At 51.3% G+C, this 16,909-nt stretch overlaps 2 protein-coding genes across 2 annotated transcripts; both read right to left on the bottom strand.

Moving 5' to 3' along the window:
• Positions 1 to 2,141: 2,141 nt before the first annotated feature.
• LOC136578118 (histone H3) lies at positions 2,142 to 2,552 on the bottom strand. The gene has a single exon (XM_066578022.1). The coding sequence runs from the start codon at positions 2,550 to 2,552 to the stop codon at positions 2,142 to 2,144; it is 411 nt and encodes a 136-aa protein (XP_066434119.1).
• A 632-nt stretch (positions 2,553 to 3,184) lies between these two features.
• LOC136577835 (histone H1B-like) lies at positions 3,185 to 3,859 on the bottom strand. Its single transcript, XM_066577757.1, has one exon. It carries the CDS (start codon positions 3,857 to 3,859, stop codon positions 3,203 to 3,205), a length of 657 nt encoding a protein of 218 aa, XP_066433854.1. The 3' UTR covers positions 3,185 to 3,202.
• Positions 3,860 to 16,909: the final 13,050 nt, after the last annotated feature.

The raw sequence follows: 16,909 nt of genomic DNA, 5'->3' as shown, positions 1-16,909 counted from the left end.
CGATTATCACCCAAAATCCACGCACACGGCAGTTCATGGGACAGTTTTGAGCGTCCGCTTTGCATAAGCGTGTAAATGAAGGCTCACGCTGTATGCAGAATACAAGCGGACCGCTATCTTCTCCATACAGCTGTTGTCTTCTCGGAGCGCTCAGCTGATATCCTGCTAAGCGCTCCTAGCGGGGTATGCAGAACACAGCTGGAGCGCTTGTCTTCTTCATATTCCGGCTGTGTTTCCCAAGCGGGATACCAGCTAAAAGAATAGTATCAGCGGTATCCCGCTGAGAATGCAGCATGCAGCATGGATAAGGCTCATCGGTGTCTTTCAGCTAGCTAAATGGGCCTTTATTGAAACATGTCTGCTTGTTGTAGCCAGTATAGCTACTAGGGAAGGACAATCATTTTAATAAGACCCTTTCTTATTGAGGGTAGGGGAGGGGAGGAGAGGGAGAATAGTGCCCGTGTAGTCATGCATGCCATGTATTTTATGTGAATGAGGGACTCCGGGTCTTGAGAATCTGCAGAGTGTTGCACAGCATGGTGGCCACAGCAGAGGAGGAGTAATCCTGGCGCTTCTTGGGGTGGCAGTAGAAGTGCCACTGTATGCCCTGTGCCGGGGACTGTCACAGGTTATGGGGCCTCCTTGTTATACACGGTGCCCTGATGTTCCTGCCGCCCACAGCTGTCTGTTGTGGCTCCTGAGTGTCTCTCTGCTCCGGCAGGGGAGCGCTGATGCAGCAGAGCTCTAGTACTCCCCTTCACCGAAGCCTCCCTGCGCGCTCTATCCTCGCCCCCACGTGTTTGTGGCAGCAGCTGCACTGCTCGCTTCACAGGAGGGATTCACGCTCCAGCGGCTCTCTGCTGCATGGCCCTTGTCTCCGTCACCCCTCCTCCGTCTTCTCTCCCACTGCTGCAGGAGCTGACAGGCCAATCGGCTGCACAAGATGGCAAGGGCTCTTGTATTCAGCCAATCAGCAGAGAGAGGGGGTGGGCCTTCACGCTAGACAACTAAAAGAAACGCCCCGCAATGACGGCCCTGATCAGTAGTTCCCTCTCTGGTCCGCTCACTGTCTATATAGAGTAGGGCTCTGCGCTGAGCAGCTATCGCTTTGTGCTTACAACGTGGAAGATGTCTGGTCGCGGTAAAGGAGGGAAAGGTCTTGGGAAGGGCGGCGCCAAGCGGCACAGGAAGGTGCTCCGTGATAACATCCAGGGCATCACCAAGCCTGCCATCCGCCGTCTAGCTCGCAGGGGAGGCGTCAAGCGTATTTCCGGCCTCATCTATGAAGAGACTCGCGGCGTCCTGAAAGTCTTCCTGGAGAATGTGATCCGCGACGCCGTCACCTACACCGAGCACGCTAAGAGGAAGACCGTCACCGCTATGGACGTGGTGTACGCGCTCAAGCGCCAGGGCCGCACTCTCTACGGCTTCGGAGGTTAATAATGCTGCTCTTTCTCCATAACACAAAGACTCTTCTCAGAGCCGCCCACCTCTTCCAAGGAAAGGCTGTAATCCAACTCCTTGTGGGGTCGTCAGCAGCGGTGATAATCTAGGCGCTCTGACATGATACAGCCGGGGTGTAGCAGCCTCCCCGTCAGGGTGCGCTTCAGGCTGCGGTCACTGCACGCTTTTAAACCCCTTAACCTATTTAGGGCAGGCAGGTTATGTTTATAATACGCGAGGAGCTGGGCCTGAATTAATGAGTGCGGTGAAGGGTTAACAGACCTGCCGTTGGAGGTCGGGTGGTTTTAGTGCCGCCTATGGGCGGGGCTATAGTCAGATTCTTCCCGCTCATTGGCAGATCACCGGAGAGTTTGAACTTCCCGCTCAGTTGATCGCGTCTCCCGATCAACCACGTTCATAACAGTCTGCCGGGGATTCAAATCTCTTTCTACTACATTTGAAAGATGAGAGAATGGCATTGAGGAACTGACTAGGTCACTGAAGGGGTTAACAGACCACCTCCTGCTGACGACAGAACATTATCGGGGAGAGGCGGCACCAGGGTACACGGCGGCGCACAGGCTGGCTGTGTACCCGAGTTGGGGAAATGACAGCGGAGGACAGGATGCAGCTCGTTTGAGGAGGATTTGGTGGCTCTGAAAAGAGCCTTTATGTTCCATGTGGTGCCCAGAGCAGATCTAAGCCCTCTCTCCGCGAATCCTGCGGGCCAGCTGGATGTCTTTGGGCATGATGGTGACCCGCTTGGCGTGGATGGCGCACAGATTGGTGTCCTCGAACAGTCCTACCAGGTAAGCCTCGCTGGCCTCCTGCAGGGCCATGACCGCTGAGCTCTGGAAGCGCAGGTCAGTCTTGAAGTCCTGGGCGATCTCTCTCACCAGGCGCTGAAAGGGAAGCTTACGAATCAGCAGCTCGGTGGACTTCTGGTAGCGACGGATTTCACGGAGAGCCACTGTACCTGGACGGTAGCGGTGAGGCTTCTTCACTCCGCCGGTGGCAGGAGCGCTCTTCCTGGCGGCCTTCGTAGCCAGCTGCTTGCGGGGAGCTTTCCCTCCGGTGGATTTACGAGCGGTCTGCTTGGTTCTGGCCATAGCTCTACTGTAGAGATGCACACAGATGTGATATGATGGGAGCCGTAGAAAGAGCAGAGCCTTTATACCCTACTTGCTCTTCCCTATTGGCTCTTAGAAACAACGCCCCCTACATCTCATTGGCTTTTTCAAACAAACCACTAGCCCGCCAAAACGCTTGATGCCCGCGACCAATCAGCGTTCAGCAGAGGCTGGCCCACCTCACCCTATCAGGCCATTGCATGATACGTACGGGTGTCTGTGAAATCATGTTCTCAGCTGCTTCCCTGCATTGATATGTCCGCAGAAACACGCACTCCACGCTGCACGGCAGTCTCCCCCATTAGAAGCTGCGCTGATTTTATGGGAAATGCATTAGGTCGGCGAGTCCCCTCCCTCTTCACACTCAGCCCGGCATCCATACACGCGTTGTATAGGTCACAGTGCCCAACAGTAACGGGGATGATGCGGCGACAATGTCTCGTATTACTTCCCCTCTACAGCCTCCCCCTCGCTCCCTAGACTCCCAACTGATATGAAGTCCCCTGTAGCCGCTATGGGGGCGCTGCTATCTAGAACAGAATTCGAGGCAGTGATAATACAGCTCTGCGGTGAGAAGGTGGCGGCTCTGAAAAGAGCCTTTGTGGGGTAAATGCATGGGCGGCTTCAGCTTATTTCTTAGCCGCACTCTTCTTGGCTTTAACAGCCTTCTTAGCCGGACTCTTGGCAGCTTTGGGTTTGGCCGCCTTCTTAGCCGGACTCTTCGTCACCTTCTTGGGCTTTGGGGCGGCCTTCGGCTTTGAGGCTTTCTTCGGGCTCTTGGCCACTTTCTTGGCGGCGGCCGCTGCAGGTTTCTTTGCTTTTTTCGGGCTTTTGGCCGGAGCCTTCTTGGGCTTCTTAGGAGATTTCGCCGCTTTCTTGGCTCCAGCGGGCTTCTTGGGCTTGGCCGCAGACGCTGGCTTCTTTTTGGCCGGCTTGTCCTTAGTCTCCTGCTTCTTGTTCAGCTTGAAGGAGCCGGAGGCGCCGCTGCCTTTCACCTGGAGCAGGCTGCCCTTGGTGACCAGAGACTTGACGGCCAGCTTCAGGCGGCTGTTATTCTTCTCTACATCGTACCCTCCGGCAGCCAGAGCCTTCTTCAGGGCGGCTAGAGACACCCCGCTGCGCTCTTTAGAGGCGGACACGGCTCTGACGATCAGCTCCGACACGCCGGGACCGGAGGACTTCTTGCTTTTCTTGGCGCCCCCTGCGGCGGATTTCTTCGGCTGCTTCTTGGATTTGGCAGCCGGCTCGGCGGCAGGAGGAGCGGCGGCTGGCGCGGTTTCTGCCATTGTGTGCTGCGGTAATCAAATAGTAAAACTCTCCTGGAAGAGAAACTCTGAGAGCGGCGCTGGTGGCTCCTCTTATATGTACAGCGGCCGCGCTCTGATTGGCTCGTGAGCAGACCCGTCCTGAGCTGCTATTGGCTGAATCTGAGCACAGCTAATGCCTTATCCCATCCAGGCCTCCTCTCCGCTCCGTTCTCCTCTTGTGCTTCCCTGCCCGGGATAAGAGTCCGTTACCGGTCAGAACCGGACAGGAGAGCTCGCTTTCAACGTGACTCCTCACTCTCTGACATCTCATGCAACCGTTTATAGCCGCCGCTGGCGGAGGTTCCGGGGAGGAGCGGAGAGGAGGCCACGAGATCTTCGCCATAGTCCTCCCGATCTGCACATCACCGCCTATCTGCGGAGATAAAACCGCTGCGTGAGCGCCTTCCCTCTATTCTCGGCCCTTGTCACCATCCCCGGGATCTACTCCACAATCTCCATCGTGCAGAAGCTGATTGCACAATGCGAGGACGACGTGGAGCTGCCGAGAGCCCAGAGGTGTAGCACAGGCTGCGCCTCCGCTCACTGCCAGCTCCCGGGTGCTGAATGTATACTGTATATACTGCAGACTTCTCTATACTGCGGCGCAATGTAAGATGAGGAAACCCAGTACCCCCCTGTACACTCAGACGATCGGGAATGCCACACGTTATCGTCCCTTTAATACCCCGGACATGATGGGTGTGGTTGTCCACAAGAAGAAGCGATTCTTCTTCTCTGCAGGTGCATCTCCTCCCGCGGGCTGCTGCCCGTTCTATATCATCCCAGGGATATCATGTGCTGGACGTGACGGTCATTGCATCGGCTCTGTAGTTCCCATCAATCGTTGACGGTGAAGATGGAACTTGGGATTCTGCTGAAGAGCGGTGGCATCTAACAACGCTCTAATCGGGATGTAGATCGCCAAGAAATGACGCCTGAACAAAGCCTTCTACCCGCGGGTCTCCTGCAGCCGGCGATGGCCTGTCAGTCACTGATGTCCGAGCGGAGCATTGATACAGCGGGACTCTCAGCGCCAGATCCAGTGCCACAGTCGGTGACATCGTACAGAACCCGCAGGGAGGGTTGCACTGCAGATCCCCGGGGGCAGCAGATGTTGTACAATGTCCGCTGGGATTCCTACGGGAGAGCGTGTTGGTCCAGAAAGCTGAAGGACCATCGGTACTGTGAGACCCCCGCTTCCCCCACAACCCCGTCCTCTATACCCTTCCAGATCGCTAATCAGCTCTTCTATTTAGCGCCCAAGGAGGCGACCCAGAAAGAGAGCAGTGCAGGGGCAGCTAGTGGAGCTCTTGTTGGCAAGCCGCTGCTCCGGCCGAACAGCAGCGCACAGTCATCGGCAGAGCTGGCCACCAGCGGCGCCATGGGCAGCGAGAGCGGGGTTCGCCGTGGCAGCGGCGCCAGTGCCATCGGTGTACGGGAGCGGAGGCCAGCGCGTAGGGTGACAGCGGCGACGGCTGCTGCGGCCGACGGGGACAGGAGCTGGGAGCAGACAAAGCTGTCCAGCGGGCGCCCGGGGGGGAGCGTAGATGTCAATCCGGCGGGGAGATGTGTGAGACAGGACCAGAGATGGGAATCCGCCTGGGAGATATGTGAGCTTGCCAGGGGAATGGGCGGTACATGTGGGGAGGTGTGTGTGTGCGGCAGCCGGTCCACCGTTGTGCCCCTCGCCTAGACGTACCATCTAACTCGGGGCTCCCAACCCATGTTTCCACCCTTACATCCGCTGGAGACATAATGCACCAGGGCCGCTCAGCTGTAAGTGAATAGGAGCACCGCAGATGGTACGGCATCAGTACAACTGTAGCTGAGCTCCGTCTCCCGGCCGGCCTCCAGCTTCCTTCTCAGTGCAGTAGGGTCACTCCGGCTTTGCTGCACCTCATGCCCTCCCATGAACCCTCCTCCGGGCAGGTGTGAGGGGAGGGGGCAGCGCTCTCTAGGACGGGCTCTCCTAGCTGCCTCGGACGCTGCTCTTGTTCTATGTCTATGTGATGCCTCCGTGGGGAGGAGGGGATAATAAATACCATCGGGTGCCATCAAGAAGCTTCACGGAAGACAGCTCCCTGTCCGGGCTGCCCCATGCGTGACTTCCCACGGGACACCGGCCTAGCTATGTACATTTAACCCTTAACCCACTAGTCTCCGGTCACTGTATCTACCTGCAGTCATACATGTAAAGGCAGTAGCCACAGTACACAGTGCGGCCGGCGGGTCAATAATCTGCTGACAATGACCAACATGGACATACAATGGAGAACAATACAATAAATGAGTTCTGAATGTAATGTTTATGTAAAGGTCGCCGTGTCCGTACAAAGGGTCTAGTGTTCTTGTGTCACATTGTGTGCAAGTAGTAGCGGTAAAGGGCAACCTTTAGGCTGATATCTTGTCACGGAGTGTTGTTCAATCTTTGGCAATCCAGTTTGATGCTCCAATAATAGCTGGCCCTGATATATGCACCTCGTCTACCCTGATACCCTGCCTCCATGACCTTCACCTTGCTCATGGCTGAGGGCGCCATGGTTTTCCGTGAAGTTACCACGATGGCTGAGCAGAAAATGCCCCTCCATGCTGATGTTGTAGCATTGTGTAGCTCCGGACAAACTCCGGACAAACCATCATTAGCAAGGCACACTTTAGATAAGCACCACACTACCTCCAACCAAGCACAAGCGCTGCCTGCGGGACACACCGCTGCCTCTTCTCCTGAGTTACAGTATAGTCAGGCCCCAGTAACATTTCAGTTTCAGCAGTATAGGCAGAGTCCAGTATTAGTAAAATTTCAGTAGCAGCAGTATAGGCAGACCCTAGTAACATTTTCGTAACGACAATATATGCAGAGCCCAGTGTTAGTAACATTTTAGTAAAAGAACATTTATATCTTAAAAGAACATTTATAAATCAGGGCTACCATCCCACCTCAATTGATGACCAAATCACCAGAGCCACCAGGATACCCAGAAGTCAACTACTCCAATACAAGGAGAAGGAAAGAAACAATCGTGTGCCTCTAGTAGTGACCTACAATCCGCAACTAGAGGTACTAAGGAAAACCGCAAGAAAACTCCACCATACCTTGCACAAGGATGACCATCTGAAAACCATATTCCCGGACCCTCCGCTTCTGTGTTACAGGCAACCTCCTAACTTGAGGAACTTCATAATCAGGAGTGCATTACCCTCTGACACACAAAAAGGAACTTATCCCTGTAATGTAAGGAGCTGTAAGACCTGCTCACATGTACTGACTGCGGACAGGATACGGATCCCCAACACACAGCAGGACTATAAGATCCCGGGGACATTCACATGTTCCTCGTCCAATGTTGTGTACCTGATCATGTGCAGTAAATGTCCTGTTGGGGGTCTTTATGTTGGAGAAACAGGACAGAAACTCAAAGCCAGGATGAGATCTCATCGCCACACGATTGAACACAGAAGAAGAGAATTACCTGTGGCCGAACACTTCTCTAACCATGGACATGACATAGGAGATATGAGAGTTTTGATATTGAAGGGTGGTTTCAAGTCACAAAACCACAGAAGAATTTGGGAGTATAAATTGATAACAACCTTTGACACGCTGAATACTGGGTTAAATTATTCCCCAGGATTTATGCGTGAATGGGAAGTGTGAGACATCTATTGCACAGATAAGACCCCCATCAACAGTAATTCAGGGACCATAAACTTTCACTCCCTTATCAGTATTTAGCTAAAAATGTTTGTGTATCTCTTGTAGCAATTCAAGCCTGCTGACCTCTCCCCCCCAACAGTAATTTAGGGACCATAAAACTTTCACTCCGCTATCAGTGCCTAGACAAAAAAAGTTTGTTTTCTGGTTTGCAGAATTCCTTTTAAGTGCGAACCAATCACATCCATATCTGTGCCTTGTCATAAGTATGTATGTTATAAGTGTGTATAAATATGCATGCCTCTTCAGATCCAATCCATTTAAGCCGGAAGAAGAACCCTGCGTTGGTACGAAAGCTCGCTATTATTACATCATGTATTTTTGTTAGCCATTAAAAGGTATCATATCTACAAGATTACGTCGTTTCTCTTGCTGAGAACAATCACATTTTTCTCTACTGGCTAACACGGTACCAGATCTTTGTTTCCATTATAACATTTTAGTAGTAACAGTATAGACAGACCCCACTAACATATTAGTTGCAGAAGTATACACAGACCCCAGAAACATTTATGTAGCAGCAGTATTGGCAGACCCCTGTAACATTTCTGCAGCTGAAGTATAGGCAGGCCCCTGTAACGTTAATGCAGTTATGCTCCTCTCCTTTGGCCCAAACAAGTTTCTCTGATAACTGTTGTAACACAGGAGAAAATACATGATGCCCAGTGCTGATCCCCTGACCCCAAGCAAGAGGAGGAGGTGGCATTACAAGGCCAAGACACCATGACCAGGACACGCTATAGTCTGTATGGGAAGCACTTTAGCGGGCCCAGGGTCAGGCTCGGTTCCAAGCCTCCACCATTGTGACCCAAGGTGCCCTGAGTTACATAGCAACAAGAAATCCATGTGTCGCAACATAGATAGCTCAACACTGGAAGGGGCAGTCTTTGAGTTCCTTGGCCTAGCCTATGCTGTAAGTGCACAAAGATGGTATTACACAGGAAGAAATCGGAGTGCCCAGCCATGGGAGAGTTTCGCCCCGCCAAGCAACTTGGCCTCGGCCAGCAATTCGGGCCTAGTCAGCCACTGTACTATTTGTGCCACATAGGTAAAACACCGCGATGGGAAGACTTAGTGCACCCATAGTATAGGCAGACCCCAGTAACATTTCTCTAGCAGCAGTATACGCAGACCCCTGTAACATTTATGTAGCAGAAGCTTATGCAGACCCCAGTACCATTTTTGTAGCATCAGTATAGGCTGTGAGGAAGGAGGAGCAGCAGCCAGAGGATTCAGAGTTTCAGCAGTGGACGGCGTAGAAGACTGGGTGGTTGATACATTGCTGGATGCATTTTCTGCCTTCCACGCAGGATCTGCTCACACTGCTCTGTTTGCAATAAAGGTCTACCACGTGGACCCACAAATTATGATATGTAGCTGGGGACCCCAGAAACTTGCCTCTCTCCTAATACCGCAGCAGCCGGCTGGGATACACCTGGACCAGGAACTTGGCCTGTGCCCACACCCTCACTTGGAACTCTGCATCCTCGCTCACGTCCACATCCTCTACCCCTACCCCTACCCCTCAGCATGGTGGATTACGAATAGAGCAGACACCGACCGCTGTAAATAATTATGGAATTATATGCGTACACTTTCACGCAGAGAGCGGAATCGTAACGCTAACTCCAGGCAGAAAAAAATGGAAGCAATGCAATAGTAATGCACCAGAACTCCCGCCAGGCACCCAGTAAAATGCAAACGCTCAGCGGTAACCCTAAGTAGGAGCTTTTTGTTTTCCTTGGGTCAAAGAATACAGGCTATATAGTGTGTATATCACGTTCCCTCTATCAGTCGTTGTGGCCGTACGCTGTGCGTCTCTAATTCACTGCAGACACAGGCCAGTGTAAGTAATCTTGGAATTATGTGTGTAGACTTTGTCGCTGAGAGCGGTATAGTAAGGCAAACTCCAGGCAGAAATCAATAGTCAGGAAGGCCGCAAACAGGCCTAAGTGCAATAGTGTGGGACTACAACTCCCATCAGACAACCTGTAAAATGCACACGGTCACAGGTAGCCGTAAGAAGGACCGTTGGGGTTTTGTACACAGGATGCTACACTACCACTCTCCCTATCTCAGCAACGCTGTCCCTATACTATGTAGTACAGACTGCAGCCTGAGAACGCTATAGCTGTAATGGGGCTAACGCCCCATATATATATATAAAAAAAAAAAATTGCAAAACTGCTACCAACAGCCACAACAGTAATGCAGACGGTCCTATGCGGCCCTAAGAAGGACCGTTGGGGTTCTTGTACACAGGTTCCTACACTAACACTTTCCCTACAGCAGCAGCAGCACTGCCCCTGATTAGAGATGAGCGAACGTACTCGTCCGAGCTTGATACTCGTTCGAGTATTAGCGTGTTTGAGATGCTCGTTACTCGTGACGAGTACCACGCGATGTTCGAGTTACTTTCACTTTCCTCTCTGAGACGTTCGCGCGCTTTTCTGGCCAATTGAAAGACAGGGAAGGCATTACAACTTCCCCCTGCGACGTTCAAGCCCTATACCACCCCCCTGCAGTGAGTGGCTGGGGAGATCAGATGTCACCCGAGTATATAAATCGGCCCCTCCCGCGGCTCGCCACAGATGCGTTCTGACATAAAGGAGGGAAAGTGCTATCTTGTTGGAGCTGCTATAGGGAGAGTGTTAGGAGTATTTTAGGCTTAAAGAACCCCAACGGTCCTTCTTAGGGCCACATCTAACCGTGTGCAGTACTGTGGAGGCTGCTTTTTGCAGTGTTGCACTTTTTTTTTTTTTTTTTGGTATATCGGCCGTGCAGAGCATTGCGCCCTGCAGTAATACTCCAGGGCCAGAAGCGCTTAGGCAGGGACAGAAGACATATTGATTGAATATAGGCAGTGGGCCTTTGCAAAAAAATTTGGGGAAAAAAATCTATCTGGGCTGCCTGTGACTGTCCTCAGTGTTCTGGGTCTGTGCTGGGTGTAGTAGTTCTCCAAATTCATACGCAGCCAGCTAAGTGTTACAGCAGGCGTGCGCAAAATTATTTCCTGGCGTTCCGTAAGCGAAGTCAGCCTCCAACCACAGGCCAATAAGCAGCACATTTAATTACAGCGTTCTGTTTCTGCACTACTGGTAATACAGCATGCTGAGGGGTATGGGTAGGCCTAGAGGACGTGGACGCGGGCGAGGACGCAGAGGCCCAAGTCAGGGTGTGGGCACAGGCCGAGCCAGTGCGGTGGCCAGGGGTAGAGGCAGGGCCAGACCGAATAATCCACCAACTGTTTCCCTAAGCGCCCGCTCGCGCCATGCCACCCTGCAGAGGTCAAGGTGCTCTATGGTGTGGCAGTTTTTCACAGAGACGCCTGACGACCGACGAACAGTGGTGTGCAACCTTTGTTGCGCCAAGATCAGCTGGGGAGGCACCACCACCAGCATGCGCAGGCATATGATGGCCAAGCACCCCACAAGGTGGGACGAAGGCCGTTCACCGCCTCCGGTTTGCACCACTGCCTCTCCCCCTGTGCCCCAACCTGCCACTGAGATCCAACCCCCCCTCTGAGGACACAGGCACTACCGTCTCCTGGCCTGCACCCACACCCTCACCTCCGCTGTCCTCGGCCCCATCCAGCAATGTCTCTCAGCGCAGCGTCCAGACGTCGCTAGCGCCACTGTTTGAGCGCGAGCGCAAGTACGCCGCCACGCACCCGCACGCTGAAGCGTTAAACGTTTACATTGCCAAATTGATCAGCCTGGAGATGCTGCCGTATAGGCTTGTGGAAACGGAGGCTTTCAAAAGTATGATGGCGGTGGCGGCCCCGCGCTACTCGGTTCCCAGTCGCCACTACTTTTCCCGATGTGCTGTCCCAGGCCTGCACGACCACGTCTCCTGCAACATTGTACGCGCCCTCACCAACGCGGTTACTGCCAAGGTCCACTTAACAACAGACACGTGGACAAGCACAGGCGGGCAGGGCCACTATATCTCCCTGACGGCACATTGGGTGAATTTAGTGCAGGCTGGGACAGAGTCAGTGCCTGGGACCGCTCACGTCCTACCCACCCCCCGAATTGCGTGCCACAGCTCGATGGTGGTATCTGCGGTGGTGTATGCTTCCTCCACTAAACCACCCTCCTCCTCCTACGCAACCTCTGTCTCGCAATCAAGATGTGTCAGCAGCAGCACGTCGCCAGCAGTCGGTGTCGCGCGGCGTGGCAGCACAGCGGTGGGCAAGCGTCAGCAGGTCGTGCTGAAACTACTCAGCTTAGGAGAGAAGAGGCACACGGCCCACAAACTGCTGCAGGGTCTGACAGAGCAGACCGACCGCTGGCTTGCGCCGCTGAGCCTCCATGTGTCACAACGGCCGTAACCTGGTGGCGGCTCTGCAGCTTGGCAGCCTCACGCACGTGCCATGCCTGGCCCATGTCTTTAATTTGGTGGTTCAGCGCTTTCTGAAAAGCTACCCACACTTGTCATACCTGCTCGGAAAGGTGCGCCAGCTCTGCGCACATTTCCGCAACTCCAAGACGGACGCTGCCACCCTGCGGACCCTGCAACATCGGTTTCATCTGCCAGTGCACCGATTGCTGTGCGACGTGCCCACACAGTGGAACTCTACGCTCCACATGTTGGCCAGGCTCTATGAGCAGCGTAGAGCTATTGTGGAATACCAACTCCAACATGGGTGGCGTAGTGCGAGTCAGCCTCCTCAATTATTTACAGAAGAGTGGGCCTGGTTGGTAGCCATCTGCCAGGTCCTTGGAAACTTTGAGGAGTCTACCCAGATGCGGAGCGGGGATGCTGCAATCATTAGCGTCACCATTCCTCTCCTATGCCTCTTGAGAAGTTCCCTGCAAAGCATAAAGGCAGACGCTTTGCAATCGGAAACGGAGGCAGGGGAAGACAGTATGTCGCTGGATAGACGGAGCACCCTCATGTCTATATCTCAGCGTGTTGAGGAGGAGGGGGAGGAGCATGAGGAGGAGGGGGAAGAGACAGCTTGGCCCACTGCTGAGGGTACAGATGCTGCTTGCCTGTCATCCTTTCAGCGTGTATGGCCAGAGGAGGAGGAGGAGGAGGATGATCCTGAAAGTGATCTTCCGAGTGAGGACAGCCATGTGTTGCATACAGGTACCCTGGCACACATGGCTGACTTCATGTTAGGATGCCTTTCTCGTGACCCTCGCGTTACACGCATTCTGGCCACTACGGATTACTGGGTGTACACACTGCTCGACCCACGGTATAAGGAGAGCCTTTCCACTCTCATTCCCGAAGAGGAAAGGGGTTCGAGAATGATGCTATACCACAGGGCGCTGGTGGACAAACTGATGGTAAACTTCCCATCTGACAGCGCTAGTGGCCGAAGGCGCATTTCCGCGGCCCAGGTAGCAGGGGAGGCGCAGAGATCAGGCAGCATGTACAGCGCAGGCAGGGGAACATTTTCCAAGGCCTTTGCCAGCTTTATGGCTCCCCAGCAAGACTGTGTCACCGGTCCCCAGTCAAGGCTGAGTTGGCGGGAGCACTGTAAAAGCATGGTGAGGGAGTACGTAGCCGATCGCACGAACGTCCTCGGTGACGCCTCTGCCCCCTACAACTACTGGGTGTTGAAGCTGGACACGTGGCCTGAACTCGCGCTGTATGCCCTGGAGGTGCTTGCTTGTCCTGCGGCTAGCGTCTTGTCAGAGACTGTGTTTAGTGTGGCTGGGGGAATCATCACGGATAAGCGTACCCACCTGTCAACCGACAGTGCCGACAGGCTTACACTCATCAAGATGAACAAAGCCTGGATTTCTCCAGACTTCTCTTCTCCACCAGCGGACAGCGGCAATACCTAAACAATACGTAGGCTGCACCCGCGGATGTAAGCATCGTTCTCTATCACCATCCAAAACGGGGACCTTTTTGCTTCATCAATCTGTGTATAATATTCCTCCTCCTCCTCCTGCTCGTCCTCCTGAAACCTCACATAATCACGCCGAACGGGCAATTTTTCTTAGGCCCACAAGGCTCATTCATATAATTTTTCTAAACAATTTTTATACGTTTCAATGCTCATTAAAGTGTTGAAACTTTCACCTCAACCAATTTTTATTTTTACTGGGCTGCCTCCAGGCCTAGTTACCAATTAAGCCACATTAACCAAAGCGATTAATGGGTTTAACCTGCCCTCTTGGTTGGGCATGGGCAATTTTTCTCAGGTACATTAGTACTGTTGGTACACCAATTTTTGGGGGCCCTCGCCTACAGTGTAATCCAATTAATTTTTTGCCCACCTGCATTACAGCTGACGTTACATCAGCTGTCCAGGGCACTGCAATGGGATACATTTATGTACAGCCGGTGGGTTCCAGGGAGCCACCCATGCTGTGGGTGCACACGGAATTCCCATTGCAGAGTTGTACCTGCCTGTGACTATTTATAAAAAAAACGCGGTCTGACTGGGGCATGCAGACACCTTGACAGAATGAATAGTGTGTGGCACATAGGTTCCCCATTGCTATGCCCACGTGTGCAGCTCCAGATGGAGGTGGCACAGGATTAAATTTCTCATTGCTTATGTACAGCATTGTCGACTATTGCACCACCCCTTTTAAAGAGGGTCGCTGCCTAGCCGTGCCAACCCTCTGCAGTGTGTGCCTGCAGTTCCTTTGGCAGACGCACTTATAAATAGACATGAGGGCGGCGTGGCATGAGGGCAGCTGAAGGCTGGGCAGGGACAGTTTGGTGTGCGCTGTGGACACTGCGTCGTGCAGGGGTGGGGGTGGGGGTGGGGGGGTTGGGCAGCATGTAACCCAGGAGAAGTGGCAGCGGAGTGTCATGCAGGCTGTGATTGTGCTTTGTTGGAGGTAGTGTGGTGCTTAGCTAAGGTATGCATTGCTAATGAGGGCTTTTCAGAAGTAAAAGTTGTTAAGAGGGGGGGGCACTCTTGCCGCTATTGTGGCTTAATAGTGGGACCTGGGAACTTGAGATGCAGCCCAACATGTAGCCCCTCGCCTGCCCTATCCGTTGCTGTGTCGTTCCCATCACTTTCTTTTTTTTTTTTTTTTCTCATTAAATTTTTTATTGAATTTCACAATCAGATATACAAGTATTCATTATTAATAAAACAGTTTTTTCCTAGGAAAGTTACAACAGAAAATCAGAGGCATTTAAATTTTTCAGTGTGAAATCATGTTTTGTCATTTAAGAAACATATTGTAGAGTTTGTTAGGTAAGTCCGGAGATGGGGGGGGGGGGGGGGAGTTGGTAGGTAAGGGGGGGGGGAACAAAGGGATTATGGGAAAGCGGGGGTAGGAAAAACAAAGAAAATAACAGTTTTAGACATCCAGCTGAAATTTGTCAAACCATTGTTTCCATACTGCCGCGTATTTTAGGTATGAGTTATTTCTAAGCGCAAGAGCTTTTTTCAAACGTTCCATGTTCAGTTATAAGTTGGATTAACTCGTCTATATGCGGGATTTCCGTGGTTCGCCATTTCCTAGTAATTAAGATTTTTGCTCCCATGAGTAAGTGGCTTATTAACTGTCTTTTTTCAGGTTTGACTTCTCCAAGGTCGAGAAACAGAAGTGCTGTAGCAGGGAGTTTTGGGACGTTAGTATTGGAAATTTTGTTAATTAGTGAATATACGTTAGACCAGAATACGGTGACCAGGGGGCATGCCCAGAGGATGCAGACTAGGGATCCCTCCTGACCGCAGCCCCTCCAACATTCCGCCCTGGCGACCAACCGCCTTTTCTTTAATTGGTCCGGGGTGAGGTACCACCTTGTGAGAGTTTTTAGATGGGTCTCCATTAAAGTGGCACTTTTTGTTGCTTGTCTGGTTCTTTTAAAAGACTCTAACAAGCTCTCAATGGAGACCTTTGTTTTTAGGTCTTTTTCCCAATTTAAAAGGTGGCACCTCTTACCCGATCTTAGATTGCCAGTCATCTGGTCGTAGAGGAGTCTGGTTGAACTTGTGTTTCTCTTTTGTAGGTTTGTTATGTTTGAGATCATTATGTGTGAGATCACAGTACTTTGAGGGTGGATGGATTTCAGTAATGATCTTAATTGGAAATATCTATATATTTCTGTTGTTGGTAAGTTGAATTGATGGACCAATACTGAAAAGGGTTTCAGTGAGTTTTGCTCATAGAGGTCAGCTATTTGTTTTATCCCCATCTCTACCCATTTGCTTAGTCTCATTCCCGGAATGAAGTGTTCTAAGGTGTCTAATGGTATTGAGTTTTGGTTGTGGGTTTTTGTATGTTCTATGCTTTGAGTAAGTTTAATCCACGCTTCCGCTGTTGCTGTGATTGTTGGTGAGGTGTTTGGGATCACAATTTTTGACCTCAGTTGTGGATGTTGAGTTGCCATAATATTTGCATAAATTAACGACTTTAGGGTTTTAGAGTTAATAATTTCTCGTTCTAGGTTTACCCATCCTGTCTTTGTCGAGTGGGTTAGCCAGTCTCTTGACTGATTAACTAGAGTCGCTGTAAAATAAGTCTCTAAGTTGGGAAGATCCACTCCTCCTTGGGTTTTGTGTAGAGACAAGATAGAGCGTGCCACTCTTGGTGGTTTACCATTCCACACATAATTTGACATCTGACTCTGGAATTTTTGTAGTATTTTGGGGGGGGGATCGGAATAGGCAGTGTTCTGAAATAATAGAGGATTTTTGGAAGAATTATCATTTTATACAGTGTAATTTTTCCCAACCATGTAGAATTATGTTTTTTAAAGTCGTTTAAATCTTCCTGTATAGCTTTAAGCAGAGGGAAATAGTTAGTTGAAGTGGTGGCGGACAGGGGAAAGCATATTTGGATTCCAAGATAGGGAATGTTTTGCGACTGCCACTGGAATGGGAATTCCGATTTTATATCTCTTTTTAAATCATTTGGAATGAGGACTCCCAATATTTGTGACTTGGACACATTTAATTTATAGTATGAAATTTTTGAGAATAAGGATAAACTAGAGTATACATGTCTAAGGGAGGATATAGGGTTAGTTATCATAATTAACGTATCATCTGCAAATAAGCTTATTTTGTGTTGTCTAGTTTTTGTAGGTATTCCCTGTATCATTCTTATGAATTCAGCTAAGGGTTCCATGGCTAAAATAAATATTAAAGGGGAAAGTGGGCATCCCTGACGGGTCCCATTAGTGATAGAAAAAGTGTCAGACAGTGTGCCATCTACCAAGATTTTAGCTGAGGGGCTGGAGTAAAGTGCTTTTATTGCGTTAATGATATTTCCAGTGAGTCCAATTTTTTCTAGAACAGCAAAAGTGTATTCCCAATGTAGGCGATCAAAAGCCTTTTCTGCATCTAAGGCAAGGAGTATGGCCGGGGTGTGGGATGCTTCTAGTAT

Source organism: Eleutherodactylus coqui, chromosome 8 (assembly GCF_035609145.1).
Source record: "Eleutherodactylus coqui strain aEleCoq1 chromosome 8, aEleCoq1.hap1, whole genome shotgun sequence".
NCBI classification, from domain to species: domain Eukaryota; kingdom Metazoa; phylum Chordata; class Amphibia; order Anura; family Eleutherodactylidae; genus Eleutherodactylus; species Eleutherodactylus coqui.
Note: the sequence above shows the minus strand (reverse complement) of the source record. Positions and strands in the feature narration are given on the sequence as shown.

Coding starts and splice junctions, on each gene's coding strand:
- LOC136578118 (XM_066578022.1), bottom strand. CDS start 2,552: ATGGCCAGAACCAAGCAGACCGCTCGTAAATCCACCGGAGGGAAAGCT.
- LOC136577835 (XM_066577757.1), bottom strand. CDS start 3,859: ATGGCAGAAACCGCGCCAGCCGCCGCTCCTCCTGCCGCCGAGCCGGCT.